The 23,610-nt window shown below is 39.9% G+C and overlaps 1 protein-coding gene across 1 annotated transcript; it reads right to left on the bottom strand.

The window, feature by feature from the left end:
* Positions 1 to 887: 887 nt before the first annotated feature.
* LOC130575825 (fructose-1,6-bisphosphatase isozyme 2) lies at positions 888 to 22,000 on the bottom strand. Its single transcript, XM_057369990.1, has 7 exons — positions 21,550 to 22,000; positions 18,742 to 18,904; positions 17,738 to 17,830; positions 12,142 to 12,282; positions 10,776 to 10,913; positions 4,568 to 4,687; positions 888 to 1,792 (listed from the first exon to the last, which is right to left on the bottom strand). Exons 1-7 carry the CDS (start codon positions 21,720 to 21,722, stop codon positions 1,598 to 1,600), a joined length of 1,023 nt encoding a protein of 340 aa, XP_057225973.1. The 5' UTR covers positions 21,723 to 22,000; the 3' UTR covers positions 888 to 1,597.
* Between the last annotated feature and the right edge of the window lie 1,610 nt (positions 22,001 to 23,610).

Genomic DNA, 23,610 nt, shown 5'->3' with positions numbered 1-23,610 from the left:
GGGATTCCTGTAAGCAGGTCTTTGAAGAAGCCAAAGGTGGCTCTCAGGAAGCTCATTCAGGATCCTGAGTCCCTAAGGTGTATGTCTCAAACAGCAATAGCCAGATAGTTGTGGAGCCAATCAAGGATTGTTGATAACAACAAGCAGTGACTGTAGGTAACACGCACTGTGAGAAAGGGCAGGGTGTGGCCGGTGAAGGTGGCCATACAGAAATAGGGCAGCACTTTTCCAGGGCAAACATCCTTGTAGCTATTGGAGATAAGGACAATAAAGTGCAAGCATGGGAATGCGGCTGAGCAGGGGCAATCGACTGTAGGGGGAGATCAAGACCACTCAGGATGCCCAAAGCGCTTTGATCCATTTCCAGAAAGGTCTGAAAGAACAGACTGTGCATGAAAACTGATTTGCATAGAAAATGAGAAAGTTAAATCCATGGCAGGGGAAAAAAAGGTATCCTCACAAAGCCCAGGCACATGTGCACCCTCAGGTCCCTGGACTCCCCGACAGCTAGATCCATGCTGGAGTCAGGACCCTGTCTCTGTCTGTGTGTCCCTCTTGCTATCCCCCCCAATCTTAAATACAACTCTCTCTGTCTCTCTCTCTTTCCCTCTCTCTCTCCCTTACCCTCTCTCCCCTTTTACCCTACCCTTTATTCAAAACCCACTGCCATGTGTTTATTGTAGGGGATCAGGGACTAATTTGTATGAATTCTCATGCCAAGTRTGGAATATACTAATAAAACTTCATAAGCTTCTGAGGACCATCTGACTTCTGTCATTCCCTTTGACCACGAGTATCTACAAAACTTAGGTGCTCCCTTCCTTTAAAGACAGGACACCACACTAGCTAGACACAACATGAGTAAAAGGGCAAGCTTCAATTTGAAATGAGAACTTTTCAAAGTAAGAGAAAATGGAGGTAAAACAGTGTCTTTGTCTCCTCTGCTGTTGCACAGGACAATGGATCAACAGAATAGGCATGATTTGGGTGTCACATCCATAGCATTGGTTTATTGTATTTGTGCTRTTGAAATTTTTCTGTAAATAACACAACAATATTTCCTGTTCTTATGAGAAGTGAAATACCCTGGCTACGCTGCAGCCTTTTCATCTCTATTAATTACCAAAAAACGTATAATTTGCATCTTAAAAATACTGTTTCAGACAGCATGAGATTTCTGCTCTTCTTAGGGCTTTCAAGATAAAAAGCACCTGCATGAAAGCTTCTGACAGAAAATTCAGATAATGGCATTGCAAATACTGATGTGGCAATTCTGTCTCAAACCATGCTATCCATGCAATGCCACATRTAAAGCTTCAGATCAAATGGGGAAACTGACACAATTCACTTTCTTTTTAAATATTATATAAAGTAAGTAGTTTCTGTCTGAAAATCCTCACTCTGTCTCTGCACTTGCCCTGCATAAATCAGAATTAAAGGATTTTTAAACTTGCCTGCAAGAAGAAATGAAATCTCACTATTGTTCTTGTAAAGTAGGACTTTCACGGAGTGGTGGTTGCTRGAATCCACCATTTTGAAAGGTAAAGCTTTTCCTGAAGAATGAAAACGGACAAGAAAGGTCTGATGTGGAAAGCCTTTAGCTGCTCTTCTGGTGTTTCTGTACACAGGCAAGGTATTCTTGCACATCATCTGGAGAGCCRAGTATAAGAGGAACCCTCTGGTGAATATTCTCAGGTTTCACATCCARCACTGCTTCAGTCCCTGTGGTTGCCATCCCACCTGCCTGCTCAATGATGAAAGCCATAGGGTTGCATTCATAGAGAAGTCGGAGCTAGAAAGAAAGAGGAAACACATGATTGCCTTTGGGGGGAAATTATATCAAAGGAGTTGCCAAAACCGAGCCTTCCATTTGTGATTTTGGAAAAATTTGTACCAAACTTTAATTGACCTAAGTAGCAAGGTCACTCGGTGAGCCCCTCTTTCCCTCTGTTCTTCTCACCTTCCCCAACACCTTCTGTTTAGAGGAACAGTGTACCAACCCTACATCCAGACATCACCACTATCATTTCCAAGTTGATATACTGACATGCAGCACCAGTGAAGCTGTATTTTGCCAAAAATATCAAAATTAGGTGTCCCAAAGACATCAGCAAAACAGTTAAGCCAGATAARTTGCTAGTACTGGGAAAGAAAAGCCAAAATATCTTCTCATATTGAGTCTTGATGTGTTAACTTGGAGCTTGGGATAATTATGTTATGTTTCGTCCGGATATTTTGAAGTTTGAAACTTGATGCTCCAGTTTCAAATTTCAGGGTTTCATTGCTTCTCTTCAGAAACACGCATAGATATTAGTGGCCAGATAGTGTCTGTTATCCAGAGAGTGTCTGTGTTTTCAGAAAAGCTACAGTTATTAAAAGCAAATTTTCCCTTTTGGTTTGGACCCTAATACCTGTTCACAATTTTCTAAGTATTACCTTTTAGATGAATGCGTTCCTGTGAAATGCAAACTTATTTAGGATATGCCAAAAGTTTCTGTGTTTAAATGAGCATAGAGGGTCAGTTTTGAGCAGGCATTATTTCTGTAGTGCTCACATACAACAATATTCGCATAGATTTTGTTTAGAAGATTCCCCACATGTGTAAAATGGTACCACCATGCAACCACATTTCAAGTTTCTTGTTGCCAAGCTGTGACTATGCAACTTAAGGAAAGCAGTTTTTCTTCAGGAAGAAGTGCAATTGCACTGGGGAATCTTCAGATGGTCTTCAGATAGGTTTAACATTTTCACTTAATAGAGAACTACAGGCCTTAAGTTTATAAAAATATTATTCAAATATATAATTTGAAAAGATTATTTTTTTTGGTCCTATACTGTTTATCAAGCATTTAATTTTCTCCCTTTAAGTTAAAGAAGGAGCTGCATGGGCCTACAAGGGTATGYCATTTGCATTTGCTCTAAAGAATTTAGATCAATTCCAGTGGAATTTTATTCCTTTCAGCACTCTAACCAAGTGCACAGATTGTCAGGGGAATGATGATCAGGGCACTTGSCACAAGAGCATTATTTCTCCAACAATGAAAGATTTATGTGAGAAGAACTATATACACCTGCACTCTAAGAAGAGAAGGGAACTTATAATTGTACTGATAGCAGTTTTGCTCCTTCCATTTTTCTCTTTACTGTGGCAGTGCAAGCCAGAGCAATCCAGTAATAAATGGGGGCTAACTCCTGTGGAAACTTTCATTTATATAAAGTTATATAAGTATACAAAGTTCCTTTGTTCKTTTGTCCTGTTTTTCATTCTCTCTCTTCAACAGAGGTTTAATGCAGATTTCAAAACAAAAAGTTTAATTTGGAGAGGCCAGTCAGCAGATCCATGTGTTTCATACACAGCAAATTCCTTTTTTGTCTCTTTCTCTGATGTACAAACAGATCCACATCATTTAGTGAGGGCTTTTTGGGTGGTGTTTTTGGTTTTTTTTCCCTAGGATACTGATGCAAAAATTTAAATAATTCTTGCCTGGAGAAACATGCAAACATTTTTGGTCATATATGTTGAAATAAATTCTTTTCCTTTGAAGATCATTTAGATCTGYTGGTATTTTAGTTAATACAAGCTTATCATGACGGCACCAGTACTCTTCTCTCCCTAAAGTCTGTAGACAGCAGGATGTTCTGAGGCCAGCTTGGGAGATGCAGCAGATTCCTCCACATACCGTCATGGATGCAGAAATAATTGGATAGAATGTTTTATGTATGGTGTAGATCAGGAAATAATGTGGTTTTGGAGYAGAGCAATGTGTCCAATCTATTACGTACTGAGCCAATAATTTCCTAGGGATGACCTGGAAGTTATTGTTGATCCACAGTTCAGCTGTACAGCTAGGTCTCTTTTAAAATATATTTATTTAGAAATTTCATAGTAAGGGTATCTGATACTGGAGAAGTTGAGGTTGACTTTGATCCATGACCCATCAGTTTCAGAGACTGACTGCATTTCACTGCATTGCATTGTCATGGTGTGTTTTGTATGGGTGTCCAAATGGGAAGTCATATTTTCCCAAAATCTTGATCTCCGCATCATGATACCCACCTTCCACTGCAATTACCTATTCTGGTGAGGTAGTAAAAGTCTGAGCTGGTCATAGTAAGCTCAGTGCCCTTTGGAAACATAAGGTAGAAAAACTTGTTTTTCTAGCACTGGACAAAGCCCCTTCTGGAGCTCAGCATCTTCCTCCTGTTGGTGGGATAACTCTTGCTGTCAGTTTAAAGTGCAGAAATCTTCCTTAGGTCTATGTTTTCCCTGCCAGCTATGCACAGGTGTCTCAATGGGTTTCTAYGGTACTGAAATACTACCCTTAGAAAAATTTATTACATCCTTGGTTGCAGGGAAGAATGCTTGAGTAGTTCATGCTTTAAAAGTTTTCTGGCCTAAGCTGGAAACTGCCTAAATTTCCTAAATTTGATTGCTGAATACAATTTTCATTAATAATTTTTCTGCAGTGGAAAATGATTATYTGTTTGTTTATCTAAACTATTGCTCTGGTAATACCAGATGTGTTAGGTTGGCCAAGTTCACCARAAAGAAATTCAAACTATATACCTTTCCTTTTGGACTCTTCTGATTAGCAGGATACATGAAGATCCCACCATACATCAGTGTACGGTGAACATCAGCTACCATGGAGCCCACATACCTGGCACCATATGGGGAGCTGCCATCCTGAAAAACAAAGAAAAGCATTACATTTACCAGGCTAGACAGCTAGTAGCATGGCAAAAYGTTCATTTTGTTATAAATCAGCAATTAAAGCTGCTTAAATCAATGGTTGTTTATGGATACTGCAAATACTGAAAGCTGCCTGAAGCTTAGCCTTTTGTAAGATGTAGGGATCTCTACAGGGTTCTAAAGTAAATGTTTTAAAGAGCTGCATTCACAGTGTGCAAACCAGAATGCCTGTAATTTAAGTGCACAATTTGGAGTCAAACCCCAGCCGGTTTGATTCCAAAAACCAATGGAGTGAAAACTTCTTTGCTTTATCAGAAGGCACTCATTTGATTTTTGATCCTTCACTGGCTCCTAAGCCAGAGCTTGAGGAGGAGTGTCACTCTTCACTACATATCCAGATGGTTCCTAGAGGACTCCAGCTTTTACCTTCTAGCTTATTTGTCAAGAGGTGAAATTGGTCATAGCATTCATTCTGCTGCTTAGTTTGGGAGACAGTGATTTATTCATGAATAATCTCCTTGCTTTCAGCTTAGAAATTGATGTTGTTGGAGGACAGGTCATTTTAGCAAGAGCAATCAGGGAAGTATTCATGTCAGTCTCAGGTTTGCTGGTCATAAATGTTAAACAGGAAATACGGAAGACAAGCAAGATGTCTTGAACAAATGGAAGTACCCACAGTAGACCAAATGAGCTCCTCTCAAGAAATGGAATGACATGTCACCATAGTTTTATGAAGGAGAGGTACAAAATACAGATGTAGACTCATGGAAAGCTTCTTAAGAATTTTGCTGGTCTTTTCATATGTCTCAATTTGTTTTCAATAAAGCTGAGRAGGAATTTTCATCTTCCCAGACAATTACTACAGACTGGATTTCATGCACATTTAATACACATATATGTTTTTGTGTTACAATGCTAGAAGTTTGAAAATATTCAACATTTTTTTCTGTCTGGATCAGTTTTCCAACAAAATATCTTAGCACTTTCTACAAAGCTCATCCTTTACTGATACTAGATCCAGAAAAATAGATAAAGAACTTGTTCAGCAATGCCAGCTCCAAGACCTTCACAATCCACAAGTTAGTCACTTTCCCAGCAAAATCATAAGGTTAGCTGGGGGGAAAACATTCACAGTTTGAAAGAAAACACAGAAATAATGAAAAACATAATTCTATTTTGAGATCACTTTTTCAAATTCTTCAATGTAACTGTGAATTTTGGTAATTACTCTCTTTAAAAATGGGAGAAGATTCTCATGAAATTACACATTTCAGTGCAACAGAACACTAGAAAGTTAAGTCCTATGCTGCTAAACGTAAGACTTGGATTTCTGATATAGCTGATTTTATTYCTGATAATAAAACTGGAAAAGAGACCTGTTCCAGGCTATTTAATAACCCATGTTTGACTGTACATGCATCAGTTTTCATGATTCTTGTATACACAGTAAGAGAAATATTAAAAATTCAGARGAAAATAATGCAAACCATGAAAGACGTGATGGATTAGACRCAGCCTAGGGCTTTTACACTTATTTTATTTAAAATCTGGTCCTATTGATCATAGGCACAACTGAAAAATGCTTTTAAGTATTTGTTCCCTTGTTTTTCGTGGCTAATGGCTCAAATAATTGCACGTTTAGGCTTCAAATAATAGCTTCTCCATCTCACAGCGGTTTGTACTTGTGACTTTACAATTGTAAAAATCTGACATCWGAAAAAAACACCTTAAGAGGTATTAAAGAGAGACAAAGGCAAGTTTTCTATAAAAGTCAGGGAGAGATGTGATTGTAGTCTCAAATTACCTTTAAAAATACAAAGGAAGAGCTTTCTTTTGTGGTTTCAAAAGGTAACAGARTTTTAAGGAAGGCTTGCTGAACACTAAGAAAAGCCATAACATATCAACAAGAAAGAGACGGCTAAGGATTTATTCTATGACATTATCCCAATAAGGATTCTGCACCCCATWGGAATAAAATTTATTGACCATGAGCTGCACAACTGAGCCACCTGTATACACATCATCAGACATGTTAGAAATGTGATAAATTTCCTATGCACAAACAGATTATTTACATAATTTGTATGTAAATTGATTGCATTATGTGAAGGATACTTTGTGAGTTCCCTTCCAATTCAGGGTATTTTAAGCTGATGGGACACCACTGAGGCTTTTAGTTGTTTCTCACCCTGATCACCTGCTAAAACACAGTGCTGAGACTGTGCTGAGAAAAATACAGAAAATAAATTCCTCCATTTTTATAAKGCTATTACTTGAACCACAGACTGAAATATAAATTTCATTTCCCTTAGCATGTAGCTGTCTGGATGGGAAGAACAAATATTCCTTTTAGTTAGTGAAATGCTATTTCTTGTTTCTCCAGTTTTGTTGCTCATGCATTTTTTCTTTGCAGATGAGAAATTTAATATGTGTTGGCATGTTGCCCAGGCTTTCTTCTCAAGCAGAATGACAGAGCATGAATGCTAGACAGGTTCATCTCAAGTTCTCAGTAATGCCAAGCTCTGTATTTGTTCAATAAACCCTTCTGGTTGTTCAGTTGATGCCACTGAAGGAGGTGGAAAACCTTCATGTTCCAGCATGTTTCATGTCAGMATCCATGGTGTTTGAGTAAACTTGTGGCTAATCTTCATTTTACACCTTCTGCTGCTTTTGTTTTTCTTGGTGCAAACGGACAAAAATTAATCATAACAGATAGATTTTGTGGGTTTTTTTTCCTTCTCATTCTGATAGAAGCTGTTTTTTAGTTTCTTTATTCGACTGATTTCTGACAACCCTGTTCTTCCACAGCAGAACAAGACCAGGTTTCCCTTATATAAATAGGATGGGAGGGTCCCAAGAAATCTTTTCTACAGACTACAACAGCAACACCCTGCATCCCTTACTCCATGCACAGATGTGGTGACAAAGGCATGGTGGTTTTACCAGCCTTTTTGTATCACTCAGACATAACTTGGCTACTTGGCAGAAGAATGCTTCGTACTGAAATGTGCTGTTGATGGCAAGTTTTTAATGGCATTGCTGAGASAAATCCTTAACCAGGGAGTCTCCATTGCACAGCTGTGATGAGACTCAGCTTCTCTTGCTCCTGACTGTAGGAGGCAAAGATAAAAATAGGTTACATAGAAAGTGTCCACAGGATATTTCCAAATTCTACCGTTGGTGAGTGAGTGTCAGAGAGAARCTAGGGCCTTGCAGCCATTATGGGAGGAAGGACCCATTTTGGGGACTAGTTATAGTGAAATTTACACAGAGACAGTTTCTGTCCCAGCAGTGCCCATTAAGCATTGCAGATTGGAGTAAACATGTTGCATGACAGGCAGCTTTGCAAACAGCAGCTTGCTCTTCAAGCTGGTTAAGCAGCAGCATGATTTTGTCATGCTTAATAAAAWATTAGTTTTACTCTCATGCCAGAAGAGATGTGATTAGACATATTTCTCCCTAAGAGGTAGCAGTAGGAGGCTTAGGTCTGGCCTGCAGAATTCCAGCATTTTTCTACTGCTATTTATTCAGAATTGATGCCTTAGGTAAATGGTGATCCACCAAGAAACTTTGAGGGTCAGTGTAACTTTGTAGTCCAAATTGTCTGATCTGGGACACTGCTGTTAGATAGTAAGGGGAAATCTCTCTTCAACTCTTAAACAGTTGATTTTTAGTGTTTCATTGCCGATGACAATGATACAGAACACGGGGCATGTTGTGGACAACATTCTACTTTGCCTGTTTTACTTTTAATTTCTAAGTTTTCTCTGGCAATGCCAGAGAGTCATCTGAACAGCATGTTGACCAAGAGCCACAGAAAGGAGTTAACAGAGGTAAGAKCAAGAAAAAAAGTATAAAAAAGTGACAAATAGCTAAAATTGATGTCTCTTGGCTTCCAGTATGCAGAAGGATACAGGGTGAATGATCTGCCTGAGTAAGAAGATGTTCCCCCATGYCCATGTGTCAGTTCCTCCCCAAGTCACAGGCAGGGGATCTTCCAGTGATATCSTCACTGTTCTGCATGCTGGAGAGAAGGACGCCAAGACCAAAGCTGTGAAAAGCTCCACCTGGCTTCTGGGGGGAAGGTAGGAACATCCCCAATGTGGCTGTGGCTGGTTAGACTCATAGATGAGATGGGAAGCMCGTTCCATGCTGCATAGGAATGGCAACACATTTTCTCTCTARTCCTCCCCACAGTGCAAATATGACGTCCTTTCTAAACCAAGGAACTGAGCTGCGCTGTTTCCAAAAATCAGACTCATAACAAGCTTCAGATGGGCGGGGCACTTCCTTGTGCTTTGTGKCCACAACATTTGTGCCCCAGCCCTTCTCATGCAGACAGCTGTACATCTCAGAGCAGCAAAAAATGTGCTTGCTCAGCATCATTGAGGAGATTTCCCCTGTCCCAAATAACACATGCACTTCTAGGCTGCTCGCTTTAAAACAACAAAAACATCTTCTGCCGACTTCTGTTGCATCAGACCAACAATATTTCAATAGTTTTCCTCAAATGAGATAAATCAGTGTTTGCAAAGGAGTTTTTTCTGATGTGTCCTAATTTAAGGATTTAGTGAGTCACATGATATAGACGACCTTAATTAATCTGTGGTGAAATACCTCTGTCTTTCCACTGAGTTTGAAATCTCGCCAGTCGTTTCCTAGTTGCCTGGGGTTGATGCATTTGTTTAAGAGTTTTACCTCAAACAAACCTGTGTTTTGSTTTGCAAAAACACAAATAATAAATCCAGTCTTAGTGCACTAYACTGAATACATAGCCTGGCATAATGAGAAGCACAGATGTCCTTCACTTTCCCAGCTGGATTAGGTTTCAGGAAGTATGAAAGTTGTGTCAGGGCTTCTGCTTCTTTCACARCTGAACTGAATACAGACTTTGAAGTCTCAAAATAGCCTCAAATATTCAATTTAATGTGTTTGGAATGATGTGATGTGACATTCTCTGTAGCTACAACCTGGATAATATGAAAAAGAGGTTCTGATATTCAGTCAGTCTGGCAGCTATAGTCAATGTAGTAAACCCAGATTTTCAGCGCAGAAGGAGGAGCTTATCACAGCACTATAGTTTAAATGCTTACTCACTGTATTTCCATTGTACAGCACCCAGAGGTTTTTACTGGATCCATTTTTTTAAACATGAGCCATGCATGTGTAGTATGACATACTAGTTTGACAACTATTAGCTTAAAAAATAATTCTAATTTTTAAGTAGGAAGAGCTTTAAAACCACTTTTCTGTCCAAATTATGTCCTGAGTTGATCCACATCACCATATTTCATTATTAATTACTTATCACATAGCCATACTTTCTAGAGAGCTTCCAGCTTCCCACACTGAGAGCTTGTGTTCTGTCCTCCTAGCATTGATACGAGGCCTTACAGTGCTGTATTTGTCCAAGGAAGCTCATCAGACATGGGATGTGTCTCTCCAAGGTAGCTCATCAGACATGGGATGTGTCTCTCCAAGGAAGTTCACCAGACCTGGGGTGTCTCTCTTTTAACAACCAAATACAGTGAAATTGTGCCTCACACAGTTTTTTTAGTTTTTTCCCCCAGCCTATAGGTAGTTTAATGCTCCATATGATGCAAGCAGACTGTGCAAGAATGATACTGCATTTCTCAGACGCAAGCATGTACAGGAAAGAGAAGATGATGCCACCCAGATTGCTGCACACACCTTCTGGACAGCACATGGAATCTATCCCTAAATGCCCAGCTGCACGTATGATTGCACTGCACCCTCAGATAAAGCTAGAAAACAAGGATATCTCCAAATTTGGCTTACACAGTGCCAGAGCTTTGTTGAAAAATCTGGTTCTTCAGCACATTTCCCTTCACATAAATGAACTATGATTTTATTTATCAAAGTCAAAGTTATAAAAGATGTCAGGATGTCAAAAAAAAAAAAACCTGTTAGATGCATATCAAAATGGACCTGGTATGAAAGGGTTACATGGGTCTGAACTCAGGAAGACCTTCAAATCCTTTTCCATCAGCCAGGACTGCATGGAATGCAGTGCTTGCCAGCACATGCTAAATCATTGAGTACAGTGCTAATATTTTCTTACCTCAGGGAATTTCTTCTTTTGCAAATATTCTGTCATTGCAGGATCAAAATACTTCGCATAACCTTCATTGAGACTGTATACCTTCCCTTTCTTCTTGATTTTAACATCTCTGTCCACCAAAATAAATTCACCAAGACCCTGCAGAATGGGATAAATGAGACATTAGCAGGCAGCTGAAAATTTTGTTGACTTTCTGTAACAGTTGTCACACTAGAGATGGCAGAAATGCTAGCACAGCTTGATCCTTTCAGSGCCAGTCTGGTGTATAACCTCACAGTATTTCAAAGAGAGCAGAAAGCAGAGAATTTGCATTAAGTTATTGAAAACTTGTCATTTTTGTACTATAAACAAAAATTTGGAAAAGTTAAGAGTATCAAAAGAACACCAGTCAGTCCTGAGAGCACATGGATCATGAATCTCTGTAAATCATATTATTATAACTTAAGAAATGACACCGTCTTCTGATTTTTGAACTCTTCTTGCCTTTCTTGTCTGAAATGTCTGAAAGTGAATGTGGTCAGCTACCCCCAGGTGCTGCAGTCTGCCGTTTGCTTTCAACTTCCACCTTCTCTGTCACTGTCTCTGTCTCTAACCAGAGCAGTTCATCTCCCTGTTCTTTCCACTTGGAACAAGATTATTTACAAAGCTTAAGAGAAGTTTGGGCAATAATGCATCTTTTATTTAAAAAAAAACAAAAACAAAAACAAAAAAAACCAAACAAACCAACACAAAAAAGCGAAACTCCTACGTCATTGCCCACATCTAATGCTGGTTTTGCAAATGAATGGTCTTTCTGCATTCCCACAGTAACACTTGCTGGGATCCTGGGCTGGGCGCTGAGGAGAGCCACACATCCAATTGTACAGGGATYGTTGTGCTTTTGCAGATTTTTGGGTATGCAGCTAAGGAGAATACAGCCATAAAACTGTACTGCACTCAGGAAATGAAATATCACTGTGCATGAGCTATCAAAAAAATTGGTCCTTGCCTCAGGCTAAACACTGAACATGCTGATGTTCTTCAGACAGAAGCATCAAGAACAGAATACACACAGRTTCCTTTAAGTGGAGGCAAAGACACTGTTTAGACTAGATTTTCTTAAGTGCTGGTTTGAATGAACTGGGTTTCAAACACTTAGTTGAGATTTTAACTCAATTTCTCTTTGAATGAATAGAAAAAAAAAACAAGCAGGTTTTGTAACCAACATGCTCAGGTATTATTAAATACTTGCAAAGAGAAGGGACATGAGAGAAAAAATTGCATGAAGTGGCTAGATTACAAAGACAAACATTAACAAAAGYAAGTAAAACCAAGTACATGAAATCTCTAAAAGATAGTGGCAGTGTGATTAACACCATGACTGTACCGGATCGAGCATGAAGCAGTCCACTCCTTGCCCTGTGGAGAGGGCRACCAGCGTAGCACTGCCATACAGGGCGTAGCCTGCAGCAACAATATTGCGACCRGGCTGTAAAGCATCTTTTTCAGAGGGCTCTTCATCTGTTTCCTGAGGAAAAATTACCATTGGACAAAAGGTTAAATTGTGATAATGARCAATAAAAACGTTTCAACAGCAACATGTGATAGATTTCCTTTTTCTGTCTAGGCAGGTGTTTGAAACACTGAAAACAGAGGTTGTTCCCACTTGTTCAGGGTGAGTTTGGTACAGGTACAAATGCCTGTTGGGACAGGACACTGAAAGTTTGTTATTTTATACATATCACGCAATCAACATGATACCTGCCACGAAGCTGATCCCTTAGCATCAGCCCAGGCTAATAACTCAGGATCATCAGAAATCTGAGACAGAGCAGAGGTACTAATTTTCTGCAAGTATAACATAAACTATCATTCCGACACGGCTCAGAGGGAATAACTGAGAGATAAATGCTGTAATTAACATTACAGACAACATACTTCCAGTAACACAGAAAAAAAAGGGTGGATGGTGCAACATGGTGCAACCAAGTTTGTGTGTTGGTCTCTCCTAGTGAAGAGATGCATAACTGGAAGGATATAAATGTTCATCATATTATGTACAAWTATTATATATAAATGTCCATCATATTATGTACAAATGTTATATGTAAATGTTCATCATATTATGTACAAAATAACTATGTGTTTGATTATGCATGTGTCCAGGTGTGCAGGTGTATATATATAACTCTACACAGAATATTCWGGTGGCATTTTACTTCATGCATTTAATCAATTTCTGACACTTGTATTTTGATCTAGCACTATGTTTTTCAGTGGACAACAGCAGCACTAGCAGACCTGGCGCAAATATTTCCAGCCAACTCTAGAGGTGTGCCTCAGCCCCAGCTTGCAAGAGTTTGTCTGGTGGGGTCATTAAGAAAGACAGCTAACAGTACTTGGGAAGGCTGGCTCCAGCCTTCACCTCTTGCRCCTACAAAACAGATAGGGATTGCTTGTTGTCATGTTTATTTAAAAGTCTGCCAGTTGTGGGATTCTTGTATGGATGCTTGGATGGTGGTCCATGGGGAATCAAAATGAGAAGCACCCCTTTCTTCAGGCCCTGGTTTAGTATTTTATTGTTTCAAACTCAGGCAGTTTCTCAGTGACTGCACAGGCTTATTTAGATTGAGTAGCAGCTAAATAGAAACAGCAGGTCTAGTCCTGAATGGTTAAAAATAATAAAAAAAAATAAAAATCTGTGAAGACCGTCTTGTGTAGAAAATAAAATATTTGCCCATCAAGGTCATAGCAAGGTGATCCCACTCATTGTTGTATGTCAACACCCTGAAGAAAATTGAGATGTGGGACACCAGAACCTGACCTTTCTTGATATATGAAGACAGTAATTTCACATAAAAAATTTTCACGTTTAGCCAAAAAATGTTGTTAGTTTTGTTACTTCACTTACAGTTTTTAACTGTATTTTGCTCAATTTTTATTGTTATTTTGCCAAGTCTTTCTGTGGGAAAAAAAAACCCAGTTGACAACCAGCTCTACATGGAAGCTGAAATATAACATGTACATATATTGGCATTCAGTCACTTGAAATTTTGTCAAGTTGCTTATTCTGAGAGGTTATAATGAAGTTAATGAAGGCAGTTTAAACTTTTGTTTGCATATTTCAGAGCTTTGAATATTGACTAAGAGTAGCTAATACTTTGCAAACGAATCTTTACAGCACCAACTATTATACTGTACATAACATCATCTCCTTCAAAAATATATCCCTATGGCACAAACATCTCACTAGCAAAAGCAATGGTTGTGTAAGCAATAATAGTAGACTAATTATTTGCAACACCAAATGCAGAATTAAACATATATTTACACAGTTCGTTTCAAACATATTATGGTTGCCATAGCTTTTTGTATGCTTTTCTCACTGAAGAAAAAATCATTTTGTATAAATACAGCAAAGACATTTGTCTTCTAGAGTATGGTGTATATACAATATATTTAACTTCCAGTTATATATATTTTTATAGTTTTATATATTTTATGTTATATTTCTATTTTATTTTATAGAGTTACATATATTATATAGTTTTAAAATATTTTTTTCTGAGATGACCTTTTCAGTCCTATCTTTTAAATACATTTTGTATATTAACATGGCTGAGAAACAATGTATTTATTGACTATTCTTAAAAAAAACAGAGGAGTATCTCCTTCAGGATATAGCAGTAGGGCTGAATTCACTTGTTTTTTCATCCTTGTTCATAACTGTGTTTTCAACAGCTAGCTTCCAAAAAGAAGGAGAAAAGCTCAGTCTGAAACAAACATTTTGCAGAGGATGTTAGAATGTGAAAAAGCTACAGATCAGCCGATATTTCAGTGTTCGGACTGTTTGGAGTTTTGTCCTGCCAAGTACCATGTACTGTTAAACAAACCAGGGAATTAAACTGGCCYRTACCTTCTGACTGCTGAGTATTTTYACTTCTTTCTGGTGCACAGATGGATTTCCTGTCTATAATATTTTGGTGAGGATGGTGGTAGTGAAATATCTTCAGAGGTTTTTATGCAAAGCTACTAAATAGGCAGATGGATTGCAAATAATGAGTTAGAGTGACTCAGTCACTSTAACTCATTGGTGTGAAGCAGATGAAACAAGGGCTGCAGAGTTTGGCTACAGGGGCACCCTCAGGGGATGTCTGAGTTTGAATATTTCTGTGTATGTGATTTGCCTGACATCACATGAGGGAGTTCTCTGCACTGGCAGCGGCACTAAAAGGACTTGATTTCCTGGTCTCCATTTGTGTCAAGTGTTTCATGAGTATCTTTAGTGTTTCTACTGAATTCTTACTCCTTCTCTGTGAGGGACCATGTGAARAGGAGGATATTGTCCTCATGACAATGAAGGGTAGCAAATAAAATACATCAGAGGCATTGGGCAAAGTTACAAATTAAAACCAGAGAGAAGCAAAGCAAGAGAGTGTCATAGCATATTTATGCAATATGAATTAAAAGTTGTAGATTCAGCTCAGTGGCATGAAAACCTGGGAAGAATCCAAGGAAAGAATGTTTTTTGTCACCACATCCTGACACTTTGGCAACTGAGAGCCTCTCAGTGGCAGCAGCTGTCGAGGTTTGACTCCCAGCTGGTCCTGAAAGGCTCCTCCCTCAGCCCCACTTTTCTGGTGTTTCTGATTTTCAACAGCACCACCCTTTCTTCAGAAAGCAAAGGCCAGGTGGAAAACTAAATAAATCCGAGATAGCATTCGTTTCCTCATAACTTTTGTTAAGAAACTGATACAGAATTTTTCTGATGGGAGGAAATGATCCCTCCCACCCTGGTGGAGGCTCTGAACTGAGAGCAATCAGACAASTGCTTTCAGGATTGAAGTGTATTCTCCAAGTCTCTGTCTTTCTATARACATCCTTATTATCTGTTCTGCCTCCCCGCATTCCCCCAAAATGTTTCCTCTCTGGAGAGTTTGCCTTTGGACATGAAGTTAAGCTGAGCCRTGGTGAGAAATGATGATGAGTTATGTGCACATCTCAGAATTGGTGGGTGCTAAGATTCATCCTTAGGAATTACTAGCTTTTGAAAAATGTTGTTCAGGAACCTTAAATGGCCTGAAATTATGTTTTCTTTCTCAAATGATACTTTTCCACTGGAATAAACATCTCACTGTTGTTCTTTCACATGACCCYTTAGTAACAATAATAAAGCATTTATTATTATTTAATAATTTCAAAGAGCCTGAAGTTGGTAGTGTTTAAAGGTAMTAATGGTGCTATGATATTATGCTGTCTGAGAGGAAGGTACATTAATTAACATGTACTTTGTAATTAGCATTTTAATGGAAAGTGCTATTTAAGTGTAAGCATGTAAATTCAACATTGCTTCTAACTCACCACAGAAAACTGAAAATTTTCTTGCACAATTGTTCTTTYAATTGACAAATGCTGCTTCATCCATTTTCATTTGGATCTGAACTATTTGTACAAAGCAATGTTATTTCCTTTTTATGAAATACTGAAAGTATCTATCCAGATGGAAACCAGTAAATTAGAAACAGTGTTTACAAAAAATACATTAATATACAATACAAAAACCGTGAAAGAATCAGAAAATTACTTAAAATCTTGAGCATTTGGAAATTTGGAMAATGTTGTTATCCTGAAGCAGAAACCTGGGGAAGACTGGGCAGTCCACAGGCTTTACACATATTACAGGTGAGTTAAAGATGGCAGAGAAATCTAATTTGTGTTTCAACCTTCTAAGCTATATTAATCACACTGAGCACTTGCCTTTATAGTCACACAGAGTAAGTTAACACTACATTTTTTAAAGAGAAAGATAATGTTTAATATTTGTAAGACAGTTCTTACCRCCTTTAAGAATGGTAGACAATGCAGCTATTGCCTATTGCAAATGTTGATAGCTGCTGTTGGCATTTAGGATATCTTTGCAGAGAAAAATGAAAAGGGTGGGGGTCTCTTTGCTTAACATAAAAGCACTTTCCATGGACCTCATCAACACAGATAAGCTCTTTTCCCTGCAAAAAGCAAGACCCTGCATGGTACTGGAGGTACCAAAATCATACCCAGGCACCATCTCAGTGTTGTCTACTCTACACTGCATCTGTGGTATGGGTTTGCACTAACCATTAACAGTGTGCCAAATTCCAGGACTTGGCTTRTGCCTTGACCATCTTGAGAGTGTGCTGGAACTATCTGAGGAGACGTGTATTCCCAACAGTGATGACTACTGTATTGCCCAGAAGGAATGTAAAAACCAAGGACTAGTCAGCTGAAAATTATGAGTTGTCAGAAATATCTTCATTTCCTTTAAGTGCAGCATCTGTAAAGACTTCTTTGAAGTCACAAATACTGTAAACTGTTATTTCTCAATAGCAATGGCTGAGGGTCTCCCATAGTCATATGACCGTGAGCTCAGGCTTTGTGAAAAACACCAACTGCTGGGAGATTAGCAAACAAGTCACAAGACTTGGCAGGACTGTCACTGTGAGCGTTTGTAACTGGCTGTGCAGTGGCTGTTTTTGCAGCAGACACGCTGCCAGGGCCCGGGTGGATGCAGGTGAGCGCCTCCGATGTTGCCGTGCCCAGGAACTCCCGTCCAGAACAGGCACAGCAGCTGGCACCGGGAGCCACCGTGATCCTGACCGGGATCCGCTCCTGGGCTGCCAGCCCCCTCTAGCTAGTGTCCAGGGGGACACATTCTGTGCTTTGTCAGCACTGCGACACTGAGCTGCCCTGGGGCTCAGGTGCTTTTAGCTGAGTGCCTGTGTGTGTGGAGGAGACAAGTGCTGTCACCTAACAATGGGGCTGGGTGTCCCCTCCCTGTGAACTCAGGCAGCACTTTAGCACACGTGAGTCTCTAGCGTTTCTACTCTTTCAAAGGTTCTCTTTTTCCTACAGACACCTAAAGGACCTCAGAAAGAAACTAGGTAAGGCGGTGAAACGAGGACTTTTCGCTTTCACCAAGCGAATCGTGCCAYATTTGCTTCTCTTACCTTTTTGTAGATTGCAAATATTGTTCCTATTGGCGCCAAGCAGTCTATGTTGGATGAACCATCAAGGGGGTCAAAGCACACCACATATTTACCCTAAAACAGAAGTGGCAACAGAAGCATTAAATGATACATAGTTTCGTACTATTATTTCCTTTTGCTTGAAAAAATCCCATGTTTTTATGTCGTCGTTTAGCCCTCCAAGCATGCCYGATACGGCTCATCAGAGAAGGCTGCAGTGCTGACCCAGCTGGCCCTGCAGCCAACACCAACTCCCCAGGGCCTGCCGGAGAAACTGGAGAGGACGTGTTCCTGCTCACACAGCACAAATAGATGAGGCAGAGGAGCAGCCCTCTGCGGCCAAGCAGTGCAAGAAATTGTTTAAAAGCTAAAGGAGTGACTCATCCTGGAAGCAAGTTATCTTCCTCAGATAAATACGTTTTGCTTTGTTACTTTTTGCTGCGACTGAAAGGATTTCCCCKTTTCGAGAGGTTTGAGGGTAAGAAAGCAGAAGGAAAAAATCTCTAGGAAAGGATATTTACATCAGCTCGAGCAGTAACTCGGTGCAATAGGATCCCCTCCTGGGGGAAACCTGAGGAAGCAGTCAGGTGTTTCCTTCGGACATGTAACATAAAACTCAGTTCTGCCAGCCTCTCATCTCACTTTATCTTGCTAAATACTAATGTAATTCAAAACSGTTGCACTGCTGGTCAGAGAATGCAACAGTGCACATATAGCTGGGATTTGGGATGTGTTAACAAGCTTAAAAATAATTATTTTCCACCTTCACAARACTTTAATAATAATTTTACCCTCCGCATCTCTTTTAGCTGCTGAAATCAGGCCAGCCACTACAGTTATTAATCAAAACAATGCAGAAATTATGCAAATTTTCTGAATTCCCCCGGGAAGCGGCGGGTTTAGGGGCCAGGTTTCATACTTGAAGCAAGAGTGCCACCTGCTGCTGCCTGAGCCAACAACCCCCCGGACGCAGGAGCCGCACAGACCCGCCTGTCTGCCGGGGTGATGATGGCATCCTTGTTCTCCTCCGTGACCAGGACGCAGGTGCTGTAGGAGGACTGGAGCATATTAATCACCAGGGAGTTGGATAGTACATCCAGCTTCTTCACCTCATCACCCGTCACATTCACAGTGCCAGCTATGCCAAACCTACAGAATAGTAAAGATGTCAGGAAACRGGAGGGAGGCCAACATTACAGTTTTTTAGGAAAAACCTCATAAAGTCAAGGTGGTTTCTTCTTCTTATATTCATGGACCTTTATCTYATCTTTGGATTAAACAGCTGAGGTGTTTTATAAGAGGTGTTGCTGCTCCTACAAAATACAAGCATGCATGAGAAAGAGAAAGGACMACGGTGTAATTTTGGGGCTTTGCCAGGCTCCTTTTGCTCCTGTGTGGGTGTTCTCCAGGACAAGAGCAGAGYCTACAGCCTGGGTAGAAAGTGCCAYGCTTCTCTAGCAAAGCAACTGGCTGCAGTTTTGAGGAATCAGAAAGTGCAGTGAGCATTTGCATTATTTTCTGCCACTGGCTGCTCAGAGTTCTGTGATGGTCCTTTAATCCTTATTCAGTCAGTCCCCAGCCAGACCGAAATCAGGAACTTTAAAGACATTCCCAGGGAATTTGCCATATGGAACTGTATCTCAGGATCAAGGTTTGTTTTATTTGRTGATCCTCAGCTGAGTCAGGGTGRTGTTTCTTTTCCCTATCCCAGTTTTAGCAATGTGCTAGTAACTTAGTATGGTAATATATATATATATGTTCATGAGATTTGCAGTTGTAGAAACACTGTTCAGACCTAAYGTGCATGTTCTGGGCATCTTAGAAATACAAAAGCCATACAGGGAAAATATGTAGTTTATTATTCATTAGGGGAAAAGATAGAGGGGTTGGGGAGGAGAAGGGGGCAGGTAATTAGTCCCTAGGATGATGCTGGTCAGGGGCAGGAACGGAGTAGGTATTTTGTCCTACCCAAAGCTGCCTGTGGTTTTCAGAAGCACTGAATTTCTGGGACATTTTATTTCTGAGTGCCAAAATTTTGGGAAATTATTTTCAGGGAGTGGTAAGTATTTATCCTCTGGTTAGTGCATTTTTAGGCACAATCCCAGCTCAGGTCCATGACTTGGAAAAAGTTCTTCTTCATTTTTGTATTGAAAATCTGTCCAAAATTCATACTTAACTCTTTAACATTAAGGAAGACATTTCACAGCCTCCTGTTTGGAGGGGCTAAAAAAATCAGAGCCCTTTAACTGCACAAATGCAGATGGATACAAGCCCCTTTCACAGTGGTTGAAAGTTTGCCATGGGAATTCCTGAAATTTCATGATTAGTTTCAGTAATTTAAATGGCACTTTAAAAAGTTATTAATTTCTGTGTTTGAATACTTTAGATATTTCTGAGTCAACATCTGAAGGTTTTTGTTTGTAGAAAGAAACATTTGCTCCATAACATAATGGATGGTTTGGGTTTTTTTTTTCTGAAGGGGAAGAAGGATACCTSTAGCCTATCAAATAGTTTCTCTGTTATTACGAACTATTTCAGAGATTGCCTTATTAAAAATAAAAATTATGTAAGAGCAACTGTTCCTCTAAATCAGGGAGGCAAAATAGCTCAGTTTCACCAAGTAAGGACAGAGACAAAGCATAATTTAAGAGGAAAGGCATAGGAGCCTGATGCTGTGGTTTGACAGACTTTGAATCTGTTTCATGTCCTCTCTACACACCGTGGTCCATGCTGTAAAGTGACGGCAATGGGTCTGAGATGTTGAATTCATGATTTGAAAAGGTGATTGAGGACTTGGACCAAATAATCAACAGAAGCACAAAAACCCTTAGTGTCACACATTTTGGTGTTCCTATGGGAGGAAAAACAACCCAAACCCCAAAACAAATTATGAATTTTGTCCTTCTTTCACAAATGTATTACTCTGCTATTTCATGCATGCATATATWGGTACATACTCAGGTATGTTCAGAAATACCTATTTCCATCCATTTCAAAACTTTTCTGTTTTAAATGCACAATTTTATTAGGGCATTCCATATCTCTGGACTYCTTCAGACAGATCACCATTAAAAAAACTTAAGAGTGATGTCTATTTCATTTGTTAATGTGGAATAGCTCAGTACATTCCAGGCTATTTTTTATTCCACCTGCTAGATTTGTTTGCCAAATTGTTATATTTGTTTTTCATATAGAGCCTTTTGAGACTCCCCACCTGTAACCCTGATTGAGGGATACTGCTTGAGGAAGGAAAGAGAAATGCACCCTGGTGCATAYATCTCAGTCTATGGTGTTTCTGACAGGGCTGCTGTTTTAAAGCATTGCTTATACATCAGACAGGCAGAAAATCAGCTTCCCAAGATAAGCCAAGCCCTGATTTGCACACTGCAACACAGGGCTTGGAGTTAGCAGAAAATACCACAGTGAGATATTCTGCATGAAAAATATCATGGTGTGATCTTCAGCAAATTCACAGTAAACTTAAAAATAGATCAGTATCAACAAGTACAAGAGATAACAAGGTGAGCAATGTATTGAAGTTCTGACTTACATTTTTAGAGTAAAATATTACAGAACAGCAGTTAGTTTAAGTGTCTATCTTGTGCCCTCTATTAAAATACTCCAGAAGGAGTGCTCTCCTGCTTCGCAGTCTTAACAATCCAGGCTCTGACCTCACTCATCTTAAAAAAGACACTTCCAAAGTACTTGTGAATCCCTGCCCACTCCCCAACCTTGCTGTGCAATAGCTGTCTCTGYACCTCCTCTTCCTCCCTGTAGTGCAAGGTAGGACTCACATGTGGGCAAGGCCTGCCTTTCTGACAGCAGAGGAAATGGCCTTTATGGCAGTCAGCATGGAGTTGAGCAGCTGTGTCAGCTCCCCTGTCGCTCCCTTCACGCGGCGTCCCTTCTCCATAACAAATCGCGTCAGGGTCAGCATATCCGTTTCGAAGGGGCTTTTGTCGGTCATTTTTGCTGGGTACCACAGCTCCTGTCTTCTCGGCTGGACAAGATGCTCCCTTGCTGTGTTGAGATCCTGGGTAGCTGTTTTATTTTGAGCCAAAGCTGTTGGCTGTGTTGCTGGTCAGAATTTATTAAGAGCGTCTCTGAGACCATGTGATGTTGTGCTCGGAATAACTGCACCCCGGGCTGGCTCCACAGCTCCCCTGGGATGCAGGAAAGGGGCCTGAGACAGGATTGCAGCTGAGCAACCATGCTCCTCTAATCCCCCCACACACTGAAATTAGCTCTGTGCAGATCTAGTTACATATTCTCACTGTACATTAGACTGGCTATAATGCAAAACTCTCSCTGGCTGTGTAGCTGGGAATGGCTTTCCTGCAGATCCTGCTCAGCAATGGGCTCAGCACAGCCAAGGAAATGCACAATTTGCATAGCACCAGGAAGGAAGGCACAGGCACCACGTGCCAYAGTGTCCCCCAGCCTCGTGACTCCAGGTGAAGCTTCCTTCCCAATATCCCTATTTGTTCACTCTCTTTCGCTTCCACCCTGGAGAAGGGTTTTGAAGAGGTGCATCTGCACACACATTTATTAAAGTGTTTTATGTTGCTAGTTGGTCCACTGCAGTTCCATTTTAATTCCTGTTCTGGGCTGTTTGTAATATCATAGGGYTTGAATGAATGAGAACTACTGGTTAGCTGTGGCTTGACTAGTGATAAAGTAATTATGTCTTCAATAATTTACACATTAAGCTGCCTGATTTAAGCAGGTCAATGTCACCACTGATAAAATGAAACTTTATGTTGGCTTCCATATTGTACTGCACCATGTAAATATAGGTGTGTCCAAATTTGCAATTGTGCTGCTGTAACTCCATGCAAGCAATATACTTGGACCACACGATGCTCACGTGAAGGTAGACAGAAACTCTGCCAGTAATGTATTAGATTGTGCATTAGGTACATGCTGTCTGGAACACTGGAGTTGGATGGATTTCAAYTTGGATATGGATTTTAATTACAGCACTGTCTTCCCACTCTGATTAGGCAATAAGAGCAACTATATGCTGTAGCCTTCCTTTTACTTACTAGCAGCACTCTTCTTTTTAAGCAGAAGATCTGGAAAGCTCACCAGCAAAACAAGAAAATCTAGAGTTACARAAGGAAAGTTTCATTAAGTTCCATTGTTACTCCTTTAACACAAATGACTGCATTAAAATCTTGGTTTTTACTTTGAAATCAGCCTGAAACTAGGATTTTAGAGACTGACTGCACTGAACACTAGCAACAAGTAGAAAGACAGAGTTCAGTGCTGCTTTCATCCCACTTGCTTAGCTTTGGGGCTGTTTTTCCAGTCCTGTTCCAAGGCAGAGAAAACACTGGTGAGCAGAGTTGCTCAGACAGAGCAACAGGCAGGTTTTGCACAACATCCTCTAAGGCAACGGTTGAAAAGAATCTTGGAAATTTTCGTTTTTCTACTACTGTGATATAGTTAAATGTACACAATACCATTCACATCACAAGGCAAACATTATAGAGCAAGTTTTGGCTGGTTAGGAGGCTTTCTTCCTTTGAACAGACTTCTGTGGAAAACCAAAAATAATGTATGTAAGGAGCTCTGGGACAGCACATGGTAGAATTATTAAAATTTGAAGGTAGTGGACAGGTTTCATGTTAATACATGCAAAAATACCTGCTGGCTTAAAGTACAGCCATTACATTCTGCACTTTATTTCATTATCATGGCAACTGTCTGACAAGTACTAAAATGCTTTTAATACAACATCTCTYTGCTGTGTAGATGCAATGCCATAAACAYAGCAAATCAAATTAGTAAATAAGAAATGGGGCTGGGGTTGGCCTATGACTTCTAACATTTGTCAAAACATCACATGCAGA

The sequence above is a fragment of the Malurus melanocephalus genome, unplaced genomic scaffold, assembly GCF_030028575.1.
Source record: "Malurus melanocephalus ecotype Western Australia unplaced genomic scaffold, MMel_1.1 scaffold_117, whole genome shotgun sequence".
Taxonomy (NCBI): Eukaryota; Metazoa; Chordata; class Aves; order Passeriformes; family Maluridae; genus Malurus; species Malurus melanocephalus.
Note: the sequence above shows the minus strand (reverse complement) of the source record. Positions and strands in the feature narration are given on the sequence as shown.